This window comes from Bos taurus, chromosome 15, assembly GCF_002263795.3.
Source record: "Bos taurus isolate L1 Dominette 01449 registration number 42190680 breed Hereford chromosome 15, ARS-UCD2.0, whole genome shotgun sequence".
NCBI lineage: Eukaryota > Metazoa > Chordata > Mammalia > Artiodactyla > Bovidae > Bos > Bos taurus.
The window spans coordinates 31,562,604-31,584,808 of NC_037342.1; the positions used below are offsets into that span (position 1 = coordinate 31,562,604).

General features: G+C 48.6%; 1 protein-coding gene across 2 annotated transcripts in view; it reads left to right on the forward strand.

Annotated features, from left to right (window-relative positions):
• Positions 1-22,205, forward strand: part of GRIK4 (glutamate ionotropic receptor kainate type subunit 4) — a 493,259-nt gene that overhangs the window by 448,499 nt on the left and 22,555 nt on the right. For both annotated transcript variants that reach the window (XM_059874755.1, NM_001192626.1), the window contains 4 exons: positions 9,638-9,747; positions 13,698-13,871; positions 17,550-17,715; positions 19,207-19,432. In XM_059874755.1, coding sequence (XP_059730738.1) covers positions 9,638-9,747; positions 13,698-13,871; positions 17,550-17,715; positions 19,207-19,432 — 676 coding nt within the window. The remainder of the gene's footprint in view (positions 1-9,637; positions 9,748-13,697; positions 13,872-17,549; positions 17,716-19,206; positions 19,433-22,205) is intronic.

Here is a 22,205-nt window from a genome sequence, read left to right on the forward strand (position 1 = left end):
AACAAAAGAGGTTGTCAGAAACAGCTAATACCAAAGGGGAGCCCAGCAGAGTTCACCATGAGTTCCACAGTCTAAAATTATTATACATACAGAAGCTCTCTCTGACATAATAAGTGTTAAGCTGATGAAATTAAAGTTGGATACTGGGTGTTTATTATTTTGTAAATTTTCTCTAACTGATAGTTTTCTGTGAGCAAAAATACGATTCATTTAATGTAATTTATAATGACCCAGTCTCTTAGCTCTATATCCAAGGTCACCTGAGTCGTGAATGATAGTTACCAAAAAAGTGAGCGTCTGGTGAAAATCAAACCTGTGTCCAAAAGTGAAAATAATTAACACAAGGTATAAATGCCTAGTTAGAAATTCTTCAGAACCTTTCAAAATAACAGGCGGTGGCAGGTATATCTCAAGTCTAAAGATAATCAGAAGTAATTTGTGCCCTTCCAGCAATCTCAGATTATCTAGGTTCTTTCTCGAACATGGATCATCACGAGTTGGTTGTGGGATATTTTCCTTTCTCTAGAACCTTGGGGTATAATCTATTTCTGCCAGGCATATCCAGGATCAGAATCAGAAGACTGTTTTGCTCTTCGACCTCTACTCCCTGCCACTCAGAGGCTGGCTTTGGCATTTGTTATTGTCAGTCTCTCCTGCTTATTAAAACCCCCTCTCTGTTCCTAGCATCCACATCACCATTTTCTCCTGCTGTGCTTCCTGTCTCTCTGATTATTGCCTTCTTTACCATTTTTCTTGATTCTTCTCTCTCTGTTTGCCACTTAAATGTCTGTGGTCCTTTTCTATTCTCACTCTCCCAATTCTCTGCCTGGATAATCTCACCTGCTCCCAAACCTATAAATCTAACCCTGACTGCTCTCCTGAACTCTGGAAGCATATTTTAAATACATTACTAAGTCATCTCCAGACTTCCCAGGTGGCTCAGTGATAAAGAATCCGCCTGCCAATGTGGGAGCCACGGGAGACATAGGTTCGGTCCCTGAGTCAGGAAGATCCCTGGAGGAGGAAATGACAACACTCCAGTATCATTGCTAGAATAATGCCGTGGACAGAGGAGCCTGACAGGCTACAGTCTACGGAGTCATGAAGAGTCAGACACGACTGAGCACCTGAGCACACAGGAGACATCTCCACATGGATATCTCACAGGCACCTCAAAAACAGTGACACAAACAAACTGCATTTGGTATATTCCTCCCTCCTCCCCTCTGCATCTCCGCATCACAGCATCTCCATCCAGCCACCTGAGCCGCCCTGCGCTTGTCTTTCCTCAAATGTCCATTTGGTCCACTCACGTCCTACACAATCTGCATATATACTGATAATTCCTGCTCACTCTGCCTTGGTTCAGGCTCTCCCCATCTCTATCAACAACTGCTGCATACCAGTGGCCTGTATCCTCCTTGAAGGCAGGCGTTTCTTTTCTTTTTATTTTTTAGGCTTTTAAAAAGTACTTTCTTTATTTTTATTTCTGGCTGTGCTGGGTCTTTGTTGCTGCATGTGGGCTTTCTCTAGCTGTGGTAAGAGGGGCTACTCTCTAGCTGCCGTGTGCAGGCTTCCTGTTGCGGTGGCTTCTCTTGTGGAACACAGGCCCTAGGGCACTCAGGCTTCAGTAGCTGCAGCACACAGCCTCAGTAATTGTGTTGCACGGGCTTATTTGCCCCGAGGCACGTGGAATCATTTTAGAGCAGGGATCGTTGAGCCCCTGTCTCCTGCATTGGCAGGCAGATTCTTTGCTGAGCCACCTGGGAAGCCCCACTATCATATGGTATTAGACTATGCATTTTTATGGGATGATTTTTGGTATGGAAAATGTCATCATCCTAAACACGCAGCATTTATTTGAAAAGTATAGAAGGAAGAAAGGAAAGCAGGAGAAGTGTGAGGGATCTTGTGATTCTGTGAGCAATGAGCACCGGTTGCCTTTGTGGCTCACGGCCAAGCGTCACTGACTCCCAGGAACCTGGCTTCTGTCAGGAGGTCCAGTATTCTAGGCAGCAGGATGAGTGACCCGAATTGATTTCTTCTTTTTCTTTCTGGCCTTTACCCTGTTGGTCTTGAGAACAAAAAGTGAGAGAAAGCAGATGTTGGGGCAGCTCAGATTCATCAACAGGTCAGGCCTGCCATAGCTGCCACCTGAGCCCCCTACTCCCTCCCGCCCTGATGCCTGTGCATCCCACAGACAGCAAAGCACCCTCCTGAGAAGGTCTCAGAAACCCTGACCCAGGCCAGGTGAGCTTCCAGGTCAAACATAGAGGGCCCAGGCCTTTAGAATCTGGAGTGTCCCCTTGTACTCCACAGATGGGAATCCAGTGACTGGGAACATCAGAAGTTCAGGACTCTCTTCATTTCCTTGGCATATTAGTTGATTATTATTGAGAAGTTCAGTATGTAACATAGCAGTATAACCCCAAGGGCATTTTGCAGTCCAGGGGAGTTCACAGAATTGTGCATTTTGTAGTCCAGAGTTTTATAGAATTGATGCATACTATAAGCTTCCAAATATCTGTGAATGGAAGGGAGAAGAGCACAGAAAACAAAAAACATTCATATTTGATGTTAGAGTATGTCATGTAGTTTTCTCTCTCTTATTTTTCTACAGCAGCAATTTGCCTAATGATGTTTTTCTCAGATTAATATTAAAGTAAGTTTGTATGCCTCAAGCACACACTGACTGTTGGAGCAAGGCCTCACCAGAGCATGCCAGAAGCCAACCTGGGGTTTGACATTTGGCACATAGAGCCCCCAGATGGATAATCAAGTTCAAAAAATTCAGCATCGATATATTCAAGGAGGTTGGGTGCATGTCCAGGATATTTGCATGTTGACTAACATCATCTGACGCCTCGTTATCCATGAAGCCCTTTCACATAACAGTCTCTGGTTTACTACAGCAACCCCCCGAGGCAGACAGTAGAATTCTTGTTTCACACAGAAGGATTCTGAGGTCAGTGATGGCCAGTGGTGCAGGGGAAAGAAGAAAGATGGTGCAGTGGTGGGAGTGGCACAGAACCCAGGTTTTCAGTCTCCAAGTCCATACATTTCCAATGATCTATCTTTATGGTATAGTAGGTATATTTCCTTGTGTCAAGGACATGTGTTAGGTGATCTTTCAAGATCCTTTCTAATCTGATGATACTATCTATGATCCCAAGTAGTGCCCTGAACCAGCCAGAGCATCTAAGGCTCCCTTGAAAATGTGAGTTGGTGAGATCTCCCTGGTGGTCCAGTAGTTAAGAATCTGCCTGCCCATGCAGGAGACATGGGCTCGATCCCTGGTCTGGAAACTAAGATCCCACATGGTTCAGGAAACCAAGCCCATGAGCCACAACTACTGAGCTTCCAGGCCACAAATGGAGAGTAGCCCCAGCTCACCACAGCTAAAGAAGGCCCACATGCCCCAAGCAAGTGCCCATGTGCCACAACCAGGACCACTAAAAACAGGCAAACAAATAAATAAGTGTTTAGAAAATATGAGTTAATTATTTTCCCCTGCGATGTCCTGCTCCATCTTTGAATGACAAATGTGAAAGTTTGACGCTTTGTTCTTTTTCTCTTCTTAACCCTTGGCAAGAATTGTCTCTCTAAAGAAAAGTAAAAAAAAAAAAAGGAGCAAACAGTGATTAAATTAAAAAATGAGCAAGAAATAAATGTCAACATTAAATTAACACCTGGCATTTTTTCTGGATGTAGTAGTCATTTTTCAAGAAGGACTGTTTCATCTCAGAAAGACTGTTTAGGAAAATGGAGAATAATACTTAGTAAACCAATGAATCATTTCTAATACTGCTTAATACTCTGTTATAAGAAAATAGAAAATGAATAAAGTTCTATTCCTTAAAACTAAGTAACCTGATAGCCCATATAATGAAAGTATGGTTCTCTGGATGTATAATCACATTAATATTGGTTACTTATAGAGTGCTTCTCTCTCAAGAAGCTGAAGGATTTTATCAATGTTTCTATAGTAATTCTCACATCCCTACTTCATGTTGATTGCAGTGTTCCACTTTCTGGAAGAAGGAAACAGCACCCAGACAGGCAGAGTGGTTCACCTAAGATCACTCAGAAAGTCAAGGTCAGGACCAGATTTAGAACTTAGGTCTTCTTGTGACAGATTTCCAATCAGCAAAGTGAAAATAGATATACCAGCATCTGGATTATAAAGGCAACAACCCCATCTGGGTGTTTTAAGTGAAGAGGAATTAATTGCTTACTTCTTTTTTCCTCTTAGAGTCAGAGGTGGGAAGTGCATTCTAAACCAAAATATCAAGACAGTCCACTGCAGACACACTGAGGGAGTTATCCCTGGGTTCCTGGGGTGGACCAAGAATCTCCTCCTTCTGCTTCTTCCAGAAGGATTCATGGAGACTGTGTCTGTCTTATCTGTTTCTTCAGCCCTAAAGAGTGTTTTATTGACCACTGGTGACAACTGGTAGTGGAAAGAAACCTCTGTATGAATGGCCATTTAGTTCTACAGACTGGCAAGACCACATGGAGGACAGGATAAGCCTTTGTCATTGGTTCTGCTGGAGAGGGAAGAGTTCTGCTGGAGGAAGAGAAGGAGCAGCATTGATGGCCCAAGTCTGTGTGTCAGGAAATGGTGATGCGGGTGCACAGCCCTCACACAGACACAGGAGAGCCCACTGCACATCTGAGCCACTCTGTCTTGACTTCCTTGGGAAGGCTGAGGTGGAACTGAGTTCCAAAGCTTGCAATTACCAGCTTCTAAGAGCCAGCCTTCCAGAAGAGAGCCTGGTATTACCCTAATCACTTCCTGGGGGAGCCCTGGGGAAGCCCTCATGATTCATGTATTATAACCCACAAAAACTCTAGGAGTTATAGAAAGGGAATGTGGCCAGATGGAATTCTCCCTCCAAGCATCTTTAGCACGTGCTACTACAGGACGGAAAATTGGATTTCTTGTCCGTGAGGGAGGGCTATAAAAGGCAGTTCCCTCTTTCGTCATACACCATCTCCCCCACCTCTCTCACACATGGCTCCCATTAGACAGTTGTTGTTCAGTCGCTAAGTCGTGTCCGACTCTTTGCAACCCCATGGACTGTAGCCCACCAGGCTCCTCTGTCCACGGGATTTCCCAGTCTAGAGTACTGGCGTGGGTTGCCATGCCCTCCTCCAGGGGATCTTTCCCACCAAGGGATTGAACCTTCGTCTCCTGCATTGGCAGGTGGATTCTTTACCTCTGAGCCACCAGGGAAGCCCATTAGACTGGGGTGGGGGCGGGAGCCAACACTTACATAGCACTTACTGTGTGTTAAAACAATGCAAGAGGTAGGTTTTATGATCACCCCCATGTTACAGAAGACATGGAGACCTAGAGAGCTTACGTAACTTGCCCAAGATCCCATAATTGTATATGGTACAGCCAGGATTCAGTCCTGGGCAGGCTGACTGCAGAGTCTGCATGTTAATTCATTACCTGTCTTGCACTACGTGGCCCCAATGTCCTTATGCATTTGGCTCCAGACTCTGGGCAAGCAATTACTTTCTTACTATAATGTCATTTCTTCCAGTAAATGTGCAATGAAGTATCAGTGAGTTTATGGATTTTTTTAAGGATAAGAGGAATTTTCACCAGGCAAGAGGAGATTAGTTCCACTCTGTAACTCCGTGAACAGCTCCACTGCTGACATTCAAAGGGCCTCGCCACTCAGGGATTGTAGTCATTTGGTTACCAGCCCCGTCTCGCTCACCATCCGACAGCATCCGTGATGCTGGCTCTGATGTGGTCAGTCTGAAGCACAATACAAAAATCAAGGAACCAGTTCCCATTTTGGTGCCATCTAATTTGCAGCCCCATTTACAGGGCTTGGCCTGACCTAGACATTTGGGGCATAGACTCTGTATCACCAATTATCTACCTTCAAAGTTGTTGTCTTCACCAGAAGGAACAGGCCCAAAATGTAGTCAACAGAGACATGTAAAAATCAATAACAGAGTCCCCATAAAGGATGGTTTCTTGTCGTTCACTCACTCAGTCATGTCCGATTCTTTTCGACCCCATAGACTGCAGCACACCAGGCTTCCCTGTTCATCACCAACTCCCAGAGCTTGCTCAAACTAATGTCCATTGAATTGGTGATGCTATCCAACCATCTCATCCTCTGTCACCCCCTTCTCCTGCCTTCAATCTTTCCCAACGTCAGAGTCTTTTCCAATGAGTCAGTTCTTCACATCAGGTAGCCAAAGTACTGGAGTTTCCACTTCAGCATCAGGCCTTCCAATGAGTATTCAGGGTTGATTTCCTTTAGGATTGACTGGGTTGATCTCCTTGCCGTCCAAGGGACTCTCAAGAGTCTTAAATGATGATGGGTATAAATAAATAATGTTTAGAGTACTTTAAGGGGGTGAGATCAAGTAGGCTGGGATTCTGTTGGCATTGGGGAGAAGGCGTGGGATTAATTAGGGAGTTTATTGAAGCAAATTGTAAAGATACAACGGAGAGGAAGATGCGGTACAGCTGCCGTTTGAAAGAAGGAGAGCACGGTATCCCTATGGCACAGCTTGACAAATGAGCACCAGAGAAATTGAAACCATCACCAGTGATGTGAGCACGGCACTTAACCTCCCTGGGTCCCGTTTCTTCCATCTGTCAATATGGAGAACTGAGTACTGAAATCCAAAGAACAGAGTGAAGCATTTTGAGTTCTTCTGAAGAAAAGCGTCACCATCATATATCCATATATCCATTGGGTTAAGGAAAACCTGTTATTAGGAATAAATGCCAGTGGCATGTGACACCTTATCTGCCCCCAGCACCAGTAACTCAGATGCCTGTTGGGAAGGAAGCAATCGAAAGCATCCTCATAGAAAAAAACGGGAGGCGTTCAGAGCCTTGCAAGTAACACACTTCTCTTTGGCATCATAAAAACAGCTTGGGCTCAGTCCAAGCCTAGTCTGTGCAAGCCCAGACCCACATCTCAAATGACTGCCCATTCCTTGCTCTTCTGGTTGGCGTCAGTCAATCACACGTGGAATCAGATGTTGCCTTGCCAACGTGACTGATATGTTTCCAGGGGAGCTCTGTTTATGTCTTGATCCTTGTTTGTGTGATGCTCTGTGTTTTATAACTTAAGTCTCCAGGAATTTTTCCCATGGCTGTGCATCACTTCTTATCACCCATAACCAAATATGGCAGCTTTAAATAGTGCTGTCATTTTCCTCAATTTCATTCGTTGTGATATAATCAGGTATAGATTTCTGACATTGAGCATCTAATGGGGTTTCAGATTCAGAGAGCAACAATGGAAGAATTTTTTTCTCCTGGATATCTCTCAGTTGGGAGACACAGAGTGAAGCAGTCATGAGTGACAGGTGTAGAATTCACGTACGTTTGCCCAGAGAAGCTCCAGGGGATAGAAGGACCCCAAGAGTGGCCCAAACGAGTGATTTTCTGCAGCAGGTGTGTAGATGTAATGAGTATCTTCATCCCCTTCTGGACTCAGTCCGTCTCTTCCTGCATCTGCACTGGCTTTTAGGATGATGGTGAAGGCATGGTTAGTCCGTGATGGACACGGAAATGACTAATGGGGGACTCCAATTCTGCTGTCTTGCGTCCTTCTTCCCGTTAGACAATTTACATAGTGACAGGGCCGTACGTATTCAAATGGTCTTCTCCCTGTTTCTCTGCTGTTCCCCTCGTCACGGGGCTTTGTCCCTCAAGCTGTTTTATTTTCCCAGTCACCTGAGTGTTCTCTGCAGCTCAACATGAACACACATGAGGCAGAGAAATTGCAGTTGGTATCAGAGGGCAGTTCCCTGGTCTAAGCCACATTGGGAGAGAAATCCAATTTCAGACAGACCACCCCAGGGGTCACTGTCACACTGATGAAGGACTTCAGGATCCAAGAACCAGTGCCCCACTGGCAGAGGGTAAGCTTTGACTTCACTCTGTACCCTCTGGACTATGTCCTCAGTGGGAGAATAAAATTATACTCCCAAGTGCTTTGGGAATTTGTCTATTGGCTCACTAGGAAAGGATGGAGAACTCACCAGAAGAGCAGTTGAAAATCAGCCACAATTGGGGTTTGTGCAGATACAACAGGGCCTTGCAGCATTGTCTCCCCTGGTCTTTAGACGCTGCCTTGGGAGCAGCTGTAGTTACCTGCAGTTTCTCAGCATTATCTCATGGTCTGGCTGTCCTTGGATAACAAAAGCCCAGAAAGCTGATTGAGATCAGCTCAGTGTTGGCATAGATAGCTCCCCTTGGTGTCTCTGGGAATCCCAGTACAAAATGACATACCTTGATATTGACAGCAGGTTGTGCCATGACCGATATGTCCTTGAACTTGAAAGTTTACCTGTTCATAGCACTCCTGAGCTTAATACTGGTTTTCTATCCTATCCATGGACCTCCTAGATTCCTGGAATCATAAAGTCATATCATTTTTTATTTAGAATGGTCTTTAGGGAGCATCTGTTCCAGTGGTTTCATAGTAAGTGGAAGAAGCAGCCTGGTTCAAGACCAGGGCAGCAGTGGGAGCTGTAGAGTGGGACCCTGTCTTGAGTGAACAGCTACCACTCAGCTCCAGCTGGTTGAGAATTAGGCCCAATGTGGCCAGATCATCCATTTTTAAAGCCAGAAATCTGGATTTTTCTGTGAAACGTCCTAGTCACTTAATGTTGACAGCTTATCAAAATGAGTAAACACTATAAGTCAACAAACAAGTGGTCTGTGGGCTGCAGGTCACCACGGTATCACCTTTGATCTAGATCAGCTCCAGTAGAGTCTGGAGAGGGGTGTGCACTTGCCTGAGACCACACTGCTAAAGACCAGGAGCAGATTCTGAAATTCCTTCCTTCTCATCCCATCTCACTTTCCTGCAGAAAATGCCCCCCCCGCCAGAGTGTGGTTCCCAGCTTTCTGGCTGGTTCTTGGCTCCATCCTTTGGCTCCCATGACTCTGCCTGGCCTAGGAACAATGATGTTTTCCCGCAGTATCGTGGGCTGCATCAGATGCCCTGGGCTTTGTGTCAGCAAGCATGCATTTGAGTCCCAGTTCTTCCACTGATGAGCTGTCTAACCTTGGACACATCTCTTGAATGCCTTAGGGCTTTGATTTCTTTCTGAATACAATGAAAATAGGAATCTGGGTTCTTCACAGCACCCAGTTTGAGATTTACATGAGAAGATGTTAACATGTATGTGAGATCACCCTGCAAACCAAAAACCAAGGATGCCTATCAAATTAGCATCCTTGTAAGAAAGACATGAGTGGCAGAGGGGGCTACATGCCCTCGGACATCAACAGCTCTAAGGTGCTTCAGAGCCCATCCACGCTGCCCCTGGAGGACGTGGGGACACATATAAGGGACACTGAGGGCTGTTCTATTGCCCAGCACAGAGCCCCCTTCATCCTAGGAAGTAATGAAGCCTTAAGCCGTTCTTTAGTTTCATCTACTGAGTTAAGGGCTGCGTAGATGTTTCAGAGCAGACCCCTCTACACCTTCAGCCCCTGTGTCATTTAAATCAATCACCCATAACCCAAGGCAGTGCAATCTGGGCCCATTCCCAGCTCACCAACCCCTCTGCCCTCCCCTGCCCAAGGGCTGTGCTGACTGAATGCATACATGAATCTTGTTTCTGTCTCCATTTCCAGGGACGCAGACCCGGCTATTTCTCCTTCCTGGACCCATTTTCTCCGGGTGTCTGGCTCTTCATGCTTCTAGCCTATCTGGCCGTCAGCTGCGTCCTCTTCCTCGTGGCTCGGTACTGGCTTCTCCCCTTCCCTGTCCTCACACCGCCACCTCGTGTCCACCTCTGGGAACTGCACGGGCGGGGGTGGGGAGCAGGAGGGGGCGGATGGAGAAGACCATCCACCAAACCAGACCAAGACCATGGTGCCAAACCAGAGGAATGGGAGACGGGCTCAGGACCCGAGCCACTCGGCCCTGCTGTCAGCCGGGCATTGCCCGTCCATCTATCTACATACCCGTCCCCTGATATGCACAACACAGACAGGCGAGCTTGTCCGAATTTGTGCCCCTTGCCTCTTACCCCTCTCATTCCCCAGTCTCCAGCCCCCTGCCTTGGGAGAGAAGAGTAGGGGAGGAAGGTGGTGGGAAGACTACTCTGATTAAGTGCTCTGCCTTTGGCTGCCCTGGCATCTGTCCTCGCCAGGACCTGCCACAAAGTGCTGAGTGACAGGAAACAGAGCCTGCAAATCCGGAGTAGGGAACCGGCAGCCTCGGTGACACAGGCAAGGGAGACGGCCTCCTCTGCAGAGGACCTGGCCCTTCCCCAGCCCGGGTCTGTCTGTAAAAACACAGCTGCCTTGTTGAATGGAGACCGTGTAGGGCAGCTGGCAGCAGCAGGGCAGGATGGAGAGCAGCATTGGCAAGCAGCTCTGAGTTGAGACACATGGTCCAGATTGGGGGTCGGGGAGGAGAAGAAACCCGCCCCCCATCTCCCTGGACACGAGAGAGTGTCCCTGAGCCCAGGAAGAAGCCAAGGAGCATCCCAGGAGGATGCGCAGAGAGGGTCATTTCTCTCTAAGGCTAAGTTGGGCTTCAGGAGAGCCCACTTACTATCCAGAGGCAGAGCCAGCTCCCGTGGTTCAGGGTCATTCATGCAGATCCCTGCTTCCTGCTCAGAGCTCAGCTGATCACCTCAGAGGAGCCAAGACCCACTCAGAGTAAGAGTCTAGGGGGCCGACAGTGGCTCTGGTCCAGCCGTCTGCTCTCCTCTGCCTCGGGGCTACAGGGGCAGCGCTGGCCTATTCTGTAGTGAACGGTCCACCTCTATGGGGTGGGGTCTTCCCCAGAAGCATGTCTATTCATTGCTCAAGGGTAGTCTGTGCTCCCTCCAGCTAGAAGATGGAACTCCCAGGAGGGAGGTGATGCGTGTATAATTATGGGTGATTTGCATCGTTGTACAGAGGAGACCAGGCTTCCCTGGTGGCTCAGATGGTAAAGAATCCTCCATTTGCAATGCAGGAGACCCAGGTCCGATCCCTGGGTCGGGAAGATCCCCTGGAAAAGGAAATAGCTACCAACTCCAGTATTCTTGCCTGGAGAATCCCATGGACAGAGAAGCTTGGTGGGCTACGTCGGTGGGCTCTCAAAGCACAACCAACACACACACACACACACACACACACCAGGAACCAACACAACATTGTAAAGCAATTTCCCCCCAGTTAAAAATAAATTTTAAAAAATGAAAATGGAGCCCCAAGGATCTTCGGAGTACGAACCCCTAGGGCAGTTCCCAGCCTGCCCAAGAGGCATGGCATCACCCAGTCCATGCCTCTTCCAGTGGAGATCAAAGCCAGGTTCAGGAAGTCATTCCCGACCCCTGAGATCCAGCCGAAGGGGGAAGGCCTTGCTTACAACCTGGTCATCATCACAGGGTGCTGCATGTGCCACTTGGGTGCCACCTACCCTGCTTGGGCCTGTAGCCATGGCCACTGTCAAGTATCTGTTGTCAGTGTCGACTGGCAAGGCGCGGGAGCTGGCACACCATCTGACACGTCCCCTCTGCACTTCGCTGGGCTGTCTGCGGCTGCTCACAGGAAGCTGTCTGCCTGAGTCTCGGCTCCGCTGCCCCGGAATTCTCTCTTGTTCCCTTTGATTGAGCCCCTGTGTGTAGAAAGTCATGGTTCTCAGGTGGCCTTGAGGGCCTGGAAGTGGTATTAGGGCGTGGCTATCAGATACATACATACACACGCACACACACACAAGACCGCTTCACCCTGCCTGCCACAGCCTAAAACTTTTCGATCAGCCCTGGGGGCTTAAACAGCCCCTCTCTCCTGCCATCCACATTCACACACACACTGCCCCCCCAGGATCCAGAATTAACAAAAAGATTAGCCAAAAAATGGTACTAGAGGTCTGATCATACATCATATATATCATACAATATGTATACACACACACACACACACACACACACACAGACATACAGGTCACTTGATATGAAGAGCTAGTTCGTTGGAAAAGACCCTGATGCTGGGCAAGATTGAAGGCTGGAGGAGAAGGGGACAACAGAAGATGAGTTGGTTGGATGGCATCACTGATTCAATGGACATGAATTTGAGCAAACTCCAGGAGACAGTGAAGGACAGAGGAGCCTGGCGTGCTCCAGTCCAACATGGCCTTAGCAACTGAACAACAGCAAAATACATATAATATCCTATATAAGTAGTATCTGAGGGTAGGGTAATCTGGCCCAGGCAATAGCTTTCAAACTGGGTTCCCGGGGACGTGGAGGCTCCTGGTAGATGCGGACACATGGAGGGGCGGTGAAGAGGCTAGGCACACAGAGCTCTGCGGCCTCAGCTCGTCTTCATTCAGACCAGCTCCACTTTTCTCTCTCATATATTGTACTTCTGGGTAAGATTTTAAAGGGGAAAAGATGTTTGAAAACCACTGCTCTATGACAGCCATTCCCAGGCCAGCTGATATCAGAGTCATTCAGGGAGCTTTAAAAAAAACTTGAATGTCTAAGTCAGATCATCTCAGAATCTCTAGGGATGAGGCCCCGGGAATCTGTAGTTCTGAAGCTCACATCCAACCACCCGTAGGCTTGGGAACCACTGGGGTGAAGCCACATGGGTACGATCCAACCCCACAGCCCCTGGAAGGAAGGAAGGAGGATGTATGGGGGCAGGGGCCAGAGATGGCACACTGGCCTTGTAATCAGGAACAAGCAGCAGCGAAGGAAATGCGAACCAGCCCCTCAGCATAGCACCTGCAGCCTAGGCTGAGCGAAGGGACAGGAGGGCCGGGGAAGACGATGACACCGCGTGAACACGCAGACCTGCCCTTCTTGGCGTATGTCCAGATGCGTCTCCCACATCAGAGCTGGAAGGCTTTGTGTGGGAGGCAGGCTGGGGAAGAGGGAGGGCATGTGTCTGGTGGGCAGGAAGTTAGGGCATCAGAGACATCAGAGGTACCGCTGGGAGAGAGGCCAGCGTGAGGCTGCGAGGGACAGTCTAAGAAGCCTGTGTGCCTTGTCAACCCTATGTGCCCATCGCACTCATCCAGGGAGCCCTGAGACATGCTGAGGCCCAGGCCGTATCTGGACAAATGAAATCAGAACCTCTGGGCATGGAATCCAGGTGTTGGGATTTTTTAAAAAGCTCCTGGGTGAGTCTGAAATACCGACAGGGTTGAGAACCAGGGCTGGAGGGAACCACTGGGGCCAGTGGTTTGCAAAGTGTGGTCCCTGGACCAGTGGCATCCCCTTCTCCCAGGAACCTGCAGATTCGTAGGCCTCACCCAGACTTAGCAAATCAGACACTTCAGGGCTGGGGCCCAGCGATCTGTGTTTTCACAAGCCTTCTTGGTGATTCTGATGTCAGTTACATTTTGAGAATTTCCACTCTGGGTTGAGAGTTTTCAATCCACGGCTCTTTGGGGCCTTAGGGTTCTCTCTGTGGTCACTTCGGGGGAGCAAAAAAGACAGAACAAGCAATTCCCAGCCATCCACCCCCGTAACTTGATTTATTTTGAAAAAATTAAGATGTTTCTTTGATTAAAGAAAGTTCCAAAACTGCCAACATAGTCCAACAGAAGGGAGCTGGCTTGCCCAAGGCCACAGGCAGCTACCAAGGTCCAGGGGTCAGGCCAGAAAGAAGAGCACCCCCACCCCCCCAGCACCCCTTCTTCATGCCCACCCTCCACGGCGCTGATGTGTGTTCCTTTCTCCCACAGACTGACCCCCTACGAGTGGTACAGCCCCCACCCGTGTGCCCAGGGCCGGTGCAACCTCCTTGTGAATCAGTACTCCCTGGGCAACAGCCTCTGGTTTCCCGTCGGGGGCTTCATGCAGCAGGGCTCTACCATCGCCCCGCGCGCCTTATCCACCCGCTGCGTCAGTGGCGTCTGGTAAGATCCTGGGGTCCTCAGATGAGCCCTGATCTGGCTTCTCGCAGGCAGGAACCTCAGTTCCACCCTCGGACAGTCTCTGCCAGCTCAGAGGGCCGGTGGGGTGGGGTGGGGGGAAGGTGCAGTGGGGGGTGTTCTTTGTGCCATCTTCTCTCCTTCCCCCTTCCCCCGCCTTGGAGATGCGGAGGGAGCCGAGGCACAAAAGGAGGCCCGATGAGAAAATGCCTTGAAAGCCCAGGCAAGGCAGTTATACCGTCCCGACCTGAGAATGACCGGCATTTGAGAGGCAGGGCCTGAGAAGTCATGTGCAAATTTGTGCAAATGTGCACAGGGTGTAGCAGGAAGTCCTGGCCCTCCCCCCACCAACCCCAAGTCACATCACTCTCCTCCAGCAGCTTTCTGGAGCTCTGTCCCTCTGCTCCTGCCTCTGGGCCTGCCAGACGTGTCCTCCTCAGCAGGTGTAGAAAAATGCAAGCTCTTAGTGGCTCAGAGTTGGATGGGACCTCAGGGTCTAAGTTGACAGCAGGGTCCACAGGGCCGTTGGCCAGCTCCTTCTCCTCTTGGATCAGGCAGGGCAAAAGGAAGGGGGTGAAATGATTCAAGGTGCGGGGAAGCTCCCTGAAAATTTGGAAGTGCCACATGAATGTTTGAACTGACCACTGCTATTAGATCATTCATTTGGGGGGAATGAAATATCGATGTAGCCTTGAGAGGCAAGTTCTCCGTCCTCACTTAAAAGCCCACCGTCGGGTTTGGTGTCACAGCTTTTAGGGCTTACAGCCTTCATTCTCTCCCCTCCTTCTCAGCCTGTGTAAGCTGGAGGAAAGGGGAAGGGATGAGGATGCTGGGCATGGTGGAGCATCTGGACTGTTACCTGGGAGTCACTGGACTGGGGCTGATCCTAGCAGGTGGAAACACGGGCAGGACTGATAAGTGACAAATACAGTGGGATTTAAATCACTGGGGCAGGATGCTCATCCATGATCACAGCCAGCGCAGGAGTCACTGAGTGTATCACCATGGGGAGCCCGGCCTCACGTTCCCCGGCAGAAAGGAGACCTCGGCAGGCTCAGTTGCAGAACCCTCTAAAAAATCCAGGAAATCTGGGCAGAGACCCGGAGATGAGATGTCAGCTGCAGATTTTGATCCCTTTCTACCTGGGCTTTTCCATCCAAAGGGGCATGTTACCATGTGGCGCCAAGTGGGGCTCCATTGCCTGCTCCCTTAACCTGTCAGCTCACACCTCCAGGAATTCCCTCCCCTAGAGGACATCTGCCCTGGTGCCGAGGGGACCACCTGTCCTGCAGGCTGTTGACTCAGCCCACTGGCTCAGGAGGGCTTTAAATAGCTGGCCCCAGGTGGCTCGGTTACCCTGCTCCAGAGCGTGTGTGGGAGGGAGGCTTGGCCCTCCCCAGCCTGACCCAGGGGTGTTGGTGTGCCCGTCTGCCTCTTGGAGCTCTTGGTTATGAAATCACAGCCTCGGTTTGTTGGCTCCTTGGAGAGTGGGAGGTCAGAGGACCCGGCCTTTATGACCTACCATGGCATCCTCATCCAGAGCAAGTGACAGAAAATACCATGTCTCTAACAAGAATGCCAGCTTCACAATAAAATGCCCGTTTGGCACAGGAGCAAGGCTCTGTTGACCCCTCTGGAGGGAGCTTGGGTGTGATTTGCTTTCTCAGCAGAGGTGATGGGCTTCCAGTGAGCTCCTTAGGCTCTTGGAACTGTCCCCTGTGACCAGTGGCATAAACAGCCACATGGCTGTCCAGGGTGGAACAGATGCCAGAGTGTAGCTGTGTGGTTGAGGGAACCTCCCCAGCCAGCTCTGAGGTCATGTCCACACCCAGGGCTCATTAACCCACAACAGTGGATCAGAGCAACTTCCGGATGCTCACCTCCACCTGGGGAGCACTCACCACCACCCCCAGCCTCTTCTGGGGGAGGCTCATGAGAAACAACTTCCAAGAGGGTGTAAGAACTCTGGCAGGAGCAGGAAAACCAATTTGAGGATGGAGGGACTCCTGGCACTTACAGGTCACCAGTAGGGAAGGTAGACAAATGATTTTCATCCCCCTTGTGATGAAATGGGACTGTCTCTACTTGTCTCTGTATCTCATGCTCATCTCATCCTTTACAGATAATTAGTCACTAACGACATGTTATCTGATCTGATCCAAGACAGGTAAACCAGGCATTATTAGGGTGTTCAGTTGCTAAGTTGTGTCCAACTCTCTGCGACCCCATGGACCGTGGCCTGCCAGGCAAGAATACTGAAGTGGGTTGCCATTTCCTCCTCCAGGGGATCTTCTTGACCCAGGGATCAAACCTGAGTATCTTGCATCTCCTGCACTGGCAGGTGGATTCTTTACCACTGTCCCACCTGGGAAACACAAAGCAGGCATTATTATCCCCCATTTATTAGTCAAGCAAACGACCTCAGAGGTATTGTGTAGCTTTCCCCCAAGGTCTCACAGGTGGAATTAGACAAAGCCAGAACTAATACCAGGTCTCTTACTGGTGGTCTGGGGCATGGATCTGGTGGGCTGGCTTGTGGATGTGCCCGTCAAGTTGATGGGTGCACCTGTCCTTTCACTCCTGGAAGAAAGCGCACAGGCCAAGGGAGTAAGGGGACTTCCTGCTCTTGCAAACCCACCTGCAAGCTGCCCTGCCGCAGCCCGTGGCAAACACCGTGCCTTCATTGGCAATGACTTCGTAATGAATTGAAGCCTCATTAATTCAGACTCCACTGATTCAGAATTTGGCAATTCGCCAGCCTCAGTTATGCTTACATATATCTTTGAACCCCTATAAACAAATGGATTAGAAAGCAGATCCATACTGCTGACCAGATGGTAGAAGTCCTGTTTAACCTACTTAAGTGAACAAACTGGTTTTAATGACTTTAGCGTGTGTGCTGCCTGAGCTGCAGAGCTATTCTAATTTTAAATGAGTTCGATCTACCCAATGAAACAACCTTCCGTTTTGAAATAGCATGACCTTTGTAAGAGTGTTTTCTAATTCCAACTTCTCAGCGGCTCAAAGGTGCTTGTCATCAGTTTGTCTTGAAGAGCTCCCGCTCTGACGATTTGTGGAACTGGTTTTAGAATATGAATTTCTCCGTGTGTTACTTGGCCATGTGACTTTGCTTCTCTCAGCCTCGGTTTCCTCTTCTGTAAAGTCACAATAAGAATTTCACTTCCCTGAGTTGTAGGGAGCACAGGAGCTGGAGGGTGTGGCTCTCCGTGGGTGCTCAGTACATGACAATGCTCCTCTGAAGGTCAGCTGCATCATGAGGTGGGGGAAGTGTCCCGGCTGTAGCTCTGAAGAGAGCCCCCAGAGCTGACACCCTTAGCTCATTCAATAGCTCTTTGCTCACTGTCTCTCAAGCTGTTTCATGTTCACAGACACACTTCTTTTGAGTAGTAACCCAATAATCACCTCCTTTAGGAAATAAGAGAAAGAGAGCCATGGTCTTCTTCGAGGCAACCCTCCCAAGCACTGTTCATTTCTGTTAATATCATATGCCCTGCCTCCTTTCTCTTCCCCCACTAAGCTGAGGGCTCTTTCAGAAGAAGAGGGTCACCTGCCCTCTCCCATGTCACAGCAGGACTGGGGATGGGGGCTAAGACTCCTGGGGGCACCTGGGCAATGATGACTTCCTGGTCTTTTCCTGCATAGGTGGGCATTCACGCTGATCATCATCTCATCCTACACGGCCAACCTGGCAGCCTTCCTGACCGTGCAGCGCATGGATGTGCCCATTGAGTCAGTGGATGACCTGGCTGACCAGACTGCCATTGAGTATGGCACGATTCACGGAGGCTCCAGCATGACCTTCTTCCAAGTAAACCCATATGGTTGCTCACCAGCATCGGGAGTTGGGCAGGATAAAGTTGAGATATTTGTCTGCTGGAGATAAAAACATCTCTCCTCATCTCATCCTCCCTTTTGAACCCCTAGTTTGGAGGTCCTCATGGGGCTCATTTTCCCCCCTTGCTCCCCAAAATATCCCTGGAACCAGGTCCCCAGAGCATTGGGTTAATGCCAGCCTTGTCCCTGAGTGTTGATCATGAAGGATTAGTGCTGCTTAAGATGATTTTAGTGATCGAAATGATTTTTAATTGCAATAGTTTCATATTTATTTTAATAAGCATTAGAAAAAATATGTGGTGAAGCTAACCTATACTTTTACTTATATTACTGCATAGGATGAGGCTAATGCATGCTTTAAAAAATTTTTGTAGGGTAAATTTTATTAGTAGTACTTAGACAAAGCAAGATTGGAGTAATACACTAATGAATGAAGTGTAAGGAACTTTTTTAAGCTGAACTGGTTTCACTGATCCTAGACTATATAGATCTCAGATGGGGACTGTTTTGGCTTCTCTGAGTTTCCCTTGCAAGGCTCAGGAGCGGATCCTGCCACAATGCATGTTAGCTGGCCAACCAGAGCTGGGCTAGACACAGAAATAGTTTGTGTTGGCTTCAGGATCTCTAGGGAAGCAGATTTCCCTGGAGTCTGTGATTGTCTAAGCAGCCTATGACCCAAGAAGTTCATTTTCACATACAACAGGTCCAAGGCCTTCAGTTTTCTGTTTTCCGTACACGTCTCAGAGCTGCTAGCACAGGGACCATGAAGGCATCATGCAAACATAGGGTCTGGATAATCCCCCAGAAATCTCTGTCTCCTTCTTATTTGTACCTGAGAAGCCAGCATTGGATATGTGATGATGGACTGGTTCAGAGTTGATAGAAAAGGGCTGGCATTCGTCCTTGGATGATGTCTCTTAGAAGTCCAGAATGAATCTGAGCTCGCTGCCTCCCAGAAGGACAGTGGAGGGTACAGCCAGAATACCCATACTCACTTTGATCAGCGTGTGGAGGTTGGCAATGGAAGACCCCTTGAGGGTGGATGAGGCAGATGCAGTGATCCAGCCAGTAGGCGGAGTTTGCAGCACCTTCAGATCCTGTTCCTTCTCCGTCTTTCTCTGTGCGTGTGCATGTTTAGTCGCTCAGTCGTGTCCAACTCTTTGCGACCCCATGGACTGTAGCAGGCTCCTCTGTCCATGGGATTCTTCAGGCAAGAATACTGGAATGGGCTGCCATTCCCTTCTCCAGGGGCTGTCTTTCTGTAAAAGGTATCAGAATCACAACCCTCTCCTCCGCCATTGAGCAGCGGCAGCTGAGAGATGAAAGGGAACAGATTCTTGAATGCAAGGAGGGGACTGAGTAGCGGAAGGACCGGGATTTGGGGGACCACTTGGATGCTCTCCCTTTGCAGACCACTGTCTGCTTTCGCTACCCTCAACCTGCTTCCTTGTGTTCTTTTTCCCAGAATTCCCGCTATCAGACCTACCAGCGCATGTGGAATTACATGTATTCCAAGCAGCCGAGTGTGTTTGTGAAGAGCACGGAGGAGGGGATCGCCAGGGTGTTGAATTCCAACTACGCCTTCCTTCTGGAGTCCACCATGAATGAGTACTATCGGCAGCGAAACTGCAACCTCACTCAGATTGGGGGCCTGCTGGACACCAAGGGCTATGGGATTGGCATGCCAGTCGGTATGCAGGAGAGGATCAGCCTCTTCGGGTAGCTCACCCAGGCAGGCTCAGGGCAGCTCAGACCACTGAAGGCAGCCTTCACGCCAACAGCCCCTGTTTCTAGAACCAATTTCTCAGTGACTTGAGGCAGGCATTCTCAAGGTTGTTTTTTTTTAAAAGCAAACCCTCATACTTCACGTCATCAGGGATCAGTTCTCAGTCTTTAGTTACTGAAGGGTTAATTGATTAGATTTTTTATAATTTTGTTTATTTATTTTTGGGTGCACTGGGTCTTCAGTGCTGCTGAGGCTTTTCTGTAGTTGCAGCAAGCAGGAGCTACTCTCTGCGTTGCATGGGCTTCTCATTGCGATGGCTTCTCTTGTCGTGAAGCACAAACTCCAGGGCACACAGGCTCCAGTAGTTGCGACAAGTGGGATCTTGCCAGATCAGGGGTAGAACCTGTGTCTCCTGCATTGGCAGATGGATTCTTTGCCACTGAGCCACCAGGGAAGCCCTTGTTAGTTATTAATTGCGTGATTACTAAAGGGCACTCAGATGCCCCTGGTGGATTCTTTAGGCCTGTTGTTCTCTCCCCTTCCGCTTCCTGCTCTTAGATCGTTTCTCTGCCGGCTGACATCTCTACGAGTGGTGGAAGGGCGATGGTAGGACTCAAGTGAATTAATTTTGCTATTAGTGTCCTCGGGGAAAGGTGTAATATGAAAGTGGACTGATGTGATTGGAGGAGATGGCTTTCAAATCATCTGTGGCTCTCGTGGATCCGTCTACTCTGAGTCAGCGTAGATAGCTGAGAGTGAGCGGGAGTGCTCTGATGTAGCTCTGATGAGGCTAGAGAAGCTTGGCTTCCAGAAAAGTATCCCAGCTATGCCTTCTAAAGGCAATGCCTGCTTTAGGCCTTCCCTCGCCGATGACTCCTTCACCAGAAGGTGAGGGGGAGCATGTTAACTGCTCACCATGGTTGTGGCAGAGGTCTGGAAATGTTCCCCAAGTGTTTCAGACACATACCCTTCCCCCAACACCATGGAGAGTCGTGTGGCACTCATGACTTCAGACAAGGTTGTCCTGTGCCAGGCAGCAGGGAAAGAAGCAGGAATGGAAGAAATCAGATCATGTGGGGAAATTGATATATAGTACATGCATCTTTGCTATGATCTTGCACAATTCTTCCTCTCTCTCTTTTCTTCTAAGTATAGTTGATTTACAGTGATGTGTTAGTTTCAGGTGTATAGCAGAGTCGTTCAGTAGACATATATATATTTTTCAGACTCTCTCCCTTTATAGGTTATTAAAAAATATTGAGTAGAGTTCCATGTGCTATACAGTAGGTCCTTGCTGGTTATCTATTTTATATATAGTAGTGTTACACCCCTTCTCTGGATAATTACATAACTCAGAACTCTATAAATTATGGGGCTTACTTATACCAGTGTCTTGTGAAGAGCATGGCTTTGAGGCAGGCAGATCTGGAAATGCACCCTGCTTCCTGACTGCAGGACCTTGGACAAGTGATTTAACCTCTCGGAGTCTCAGTTATCTCATTTTAAAGGGAAAGTCGCTCAGTCATGTCCAACTCTTTGCAACCCCATGGACTATAACCTGCCAGGCTCCTCTGTCCATGGAATTCTCCAGGCAAAAATACTAGAGTGGGCTGCCATTTCCTTCTCCAAGGGATCTTCCCGACCTAGGGATCGAACCCAGGTCTCCCGCACTATAGGTGGATTCTTTACCGTCTGAGCCACCAGGGAAGCCCATCTCACTTTAAAACCAGGTTTCTAATACCTAACTCAAAGGGTTATTTTAAAGGTTAAACCTAATCATCTGGTCTCACCATGGTATCTCATCACACTTAGCCTGTTTGGGGGAACATTAGACCCTCCTCATCTTTTCCATCATTCCCTCTGTTACTTGATCAAAGCAGATGACTTCTTAAAGACTGCTCAGACACCAAGCCCAGGAACATTGGCAGTAACACGATTCAACTCTTGAACCCTGTGATTTCTGACACCGGTAGTTCTATAACCCAGAAGCCTCACTCAGGGCACCTGCTTACTCTCTGCTTAGCATCGTATTTCATTGAGTCCATTAACATTACAGATCGTGGGCCCCTTTGAGAAATTTAAAGGTTGACATTTTGTTTCAAGATGGTGGAGTGAACTGCAAAATGAACCTAAGGTTCACCTTGATAATACTCTAGCAATTTAACATATTTAACTGAAATGTCAGGTGTTTCAAGAGTGTTCACAGAGGAAAAACCTATAGAGAGTTGACATGAAGCTGACTGACTAGAAATTCTCATCGGTAACCAACGAAAAGGGGAGGGAAATGCATTGGTCCTGTGTCTGAAGTGATGCTGTTTCCGCTTGTGTTACTTTAATCTTATTCCACCTGCAAGGTAGATGTGGTCCTTCCCATCCTAGAGGAAGAACTGAGATTCAGGGTTGATAAGTTACTTGTCCAAGGTCACAGAATAGGTGGAGAGAGAAACTGGGCTCGAGCCTAGGGTGCCTGTCTCAAATCTAGCGTTTCGCCTCCCAGATCGTGTTGACATAAGGGTACCCAGCTCGACAGAACAGGATAGATGGGGAGGGTGAACTATGAGCTAGCTCGGGCTCTCAGATCAGGCTGGGAAGAGCATTGCAGAGTCGACTTGATAAGACAGAATTTAGGTCCTAAAGACAAGCACGTGTGTCCTTCTTAAGTGAGAGGAAAGGGCGTAAACAAATAAGCAATGTGACTGGACCCAGGAAGATTAAGGGAAACAGAACAAGGAATGAGA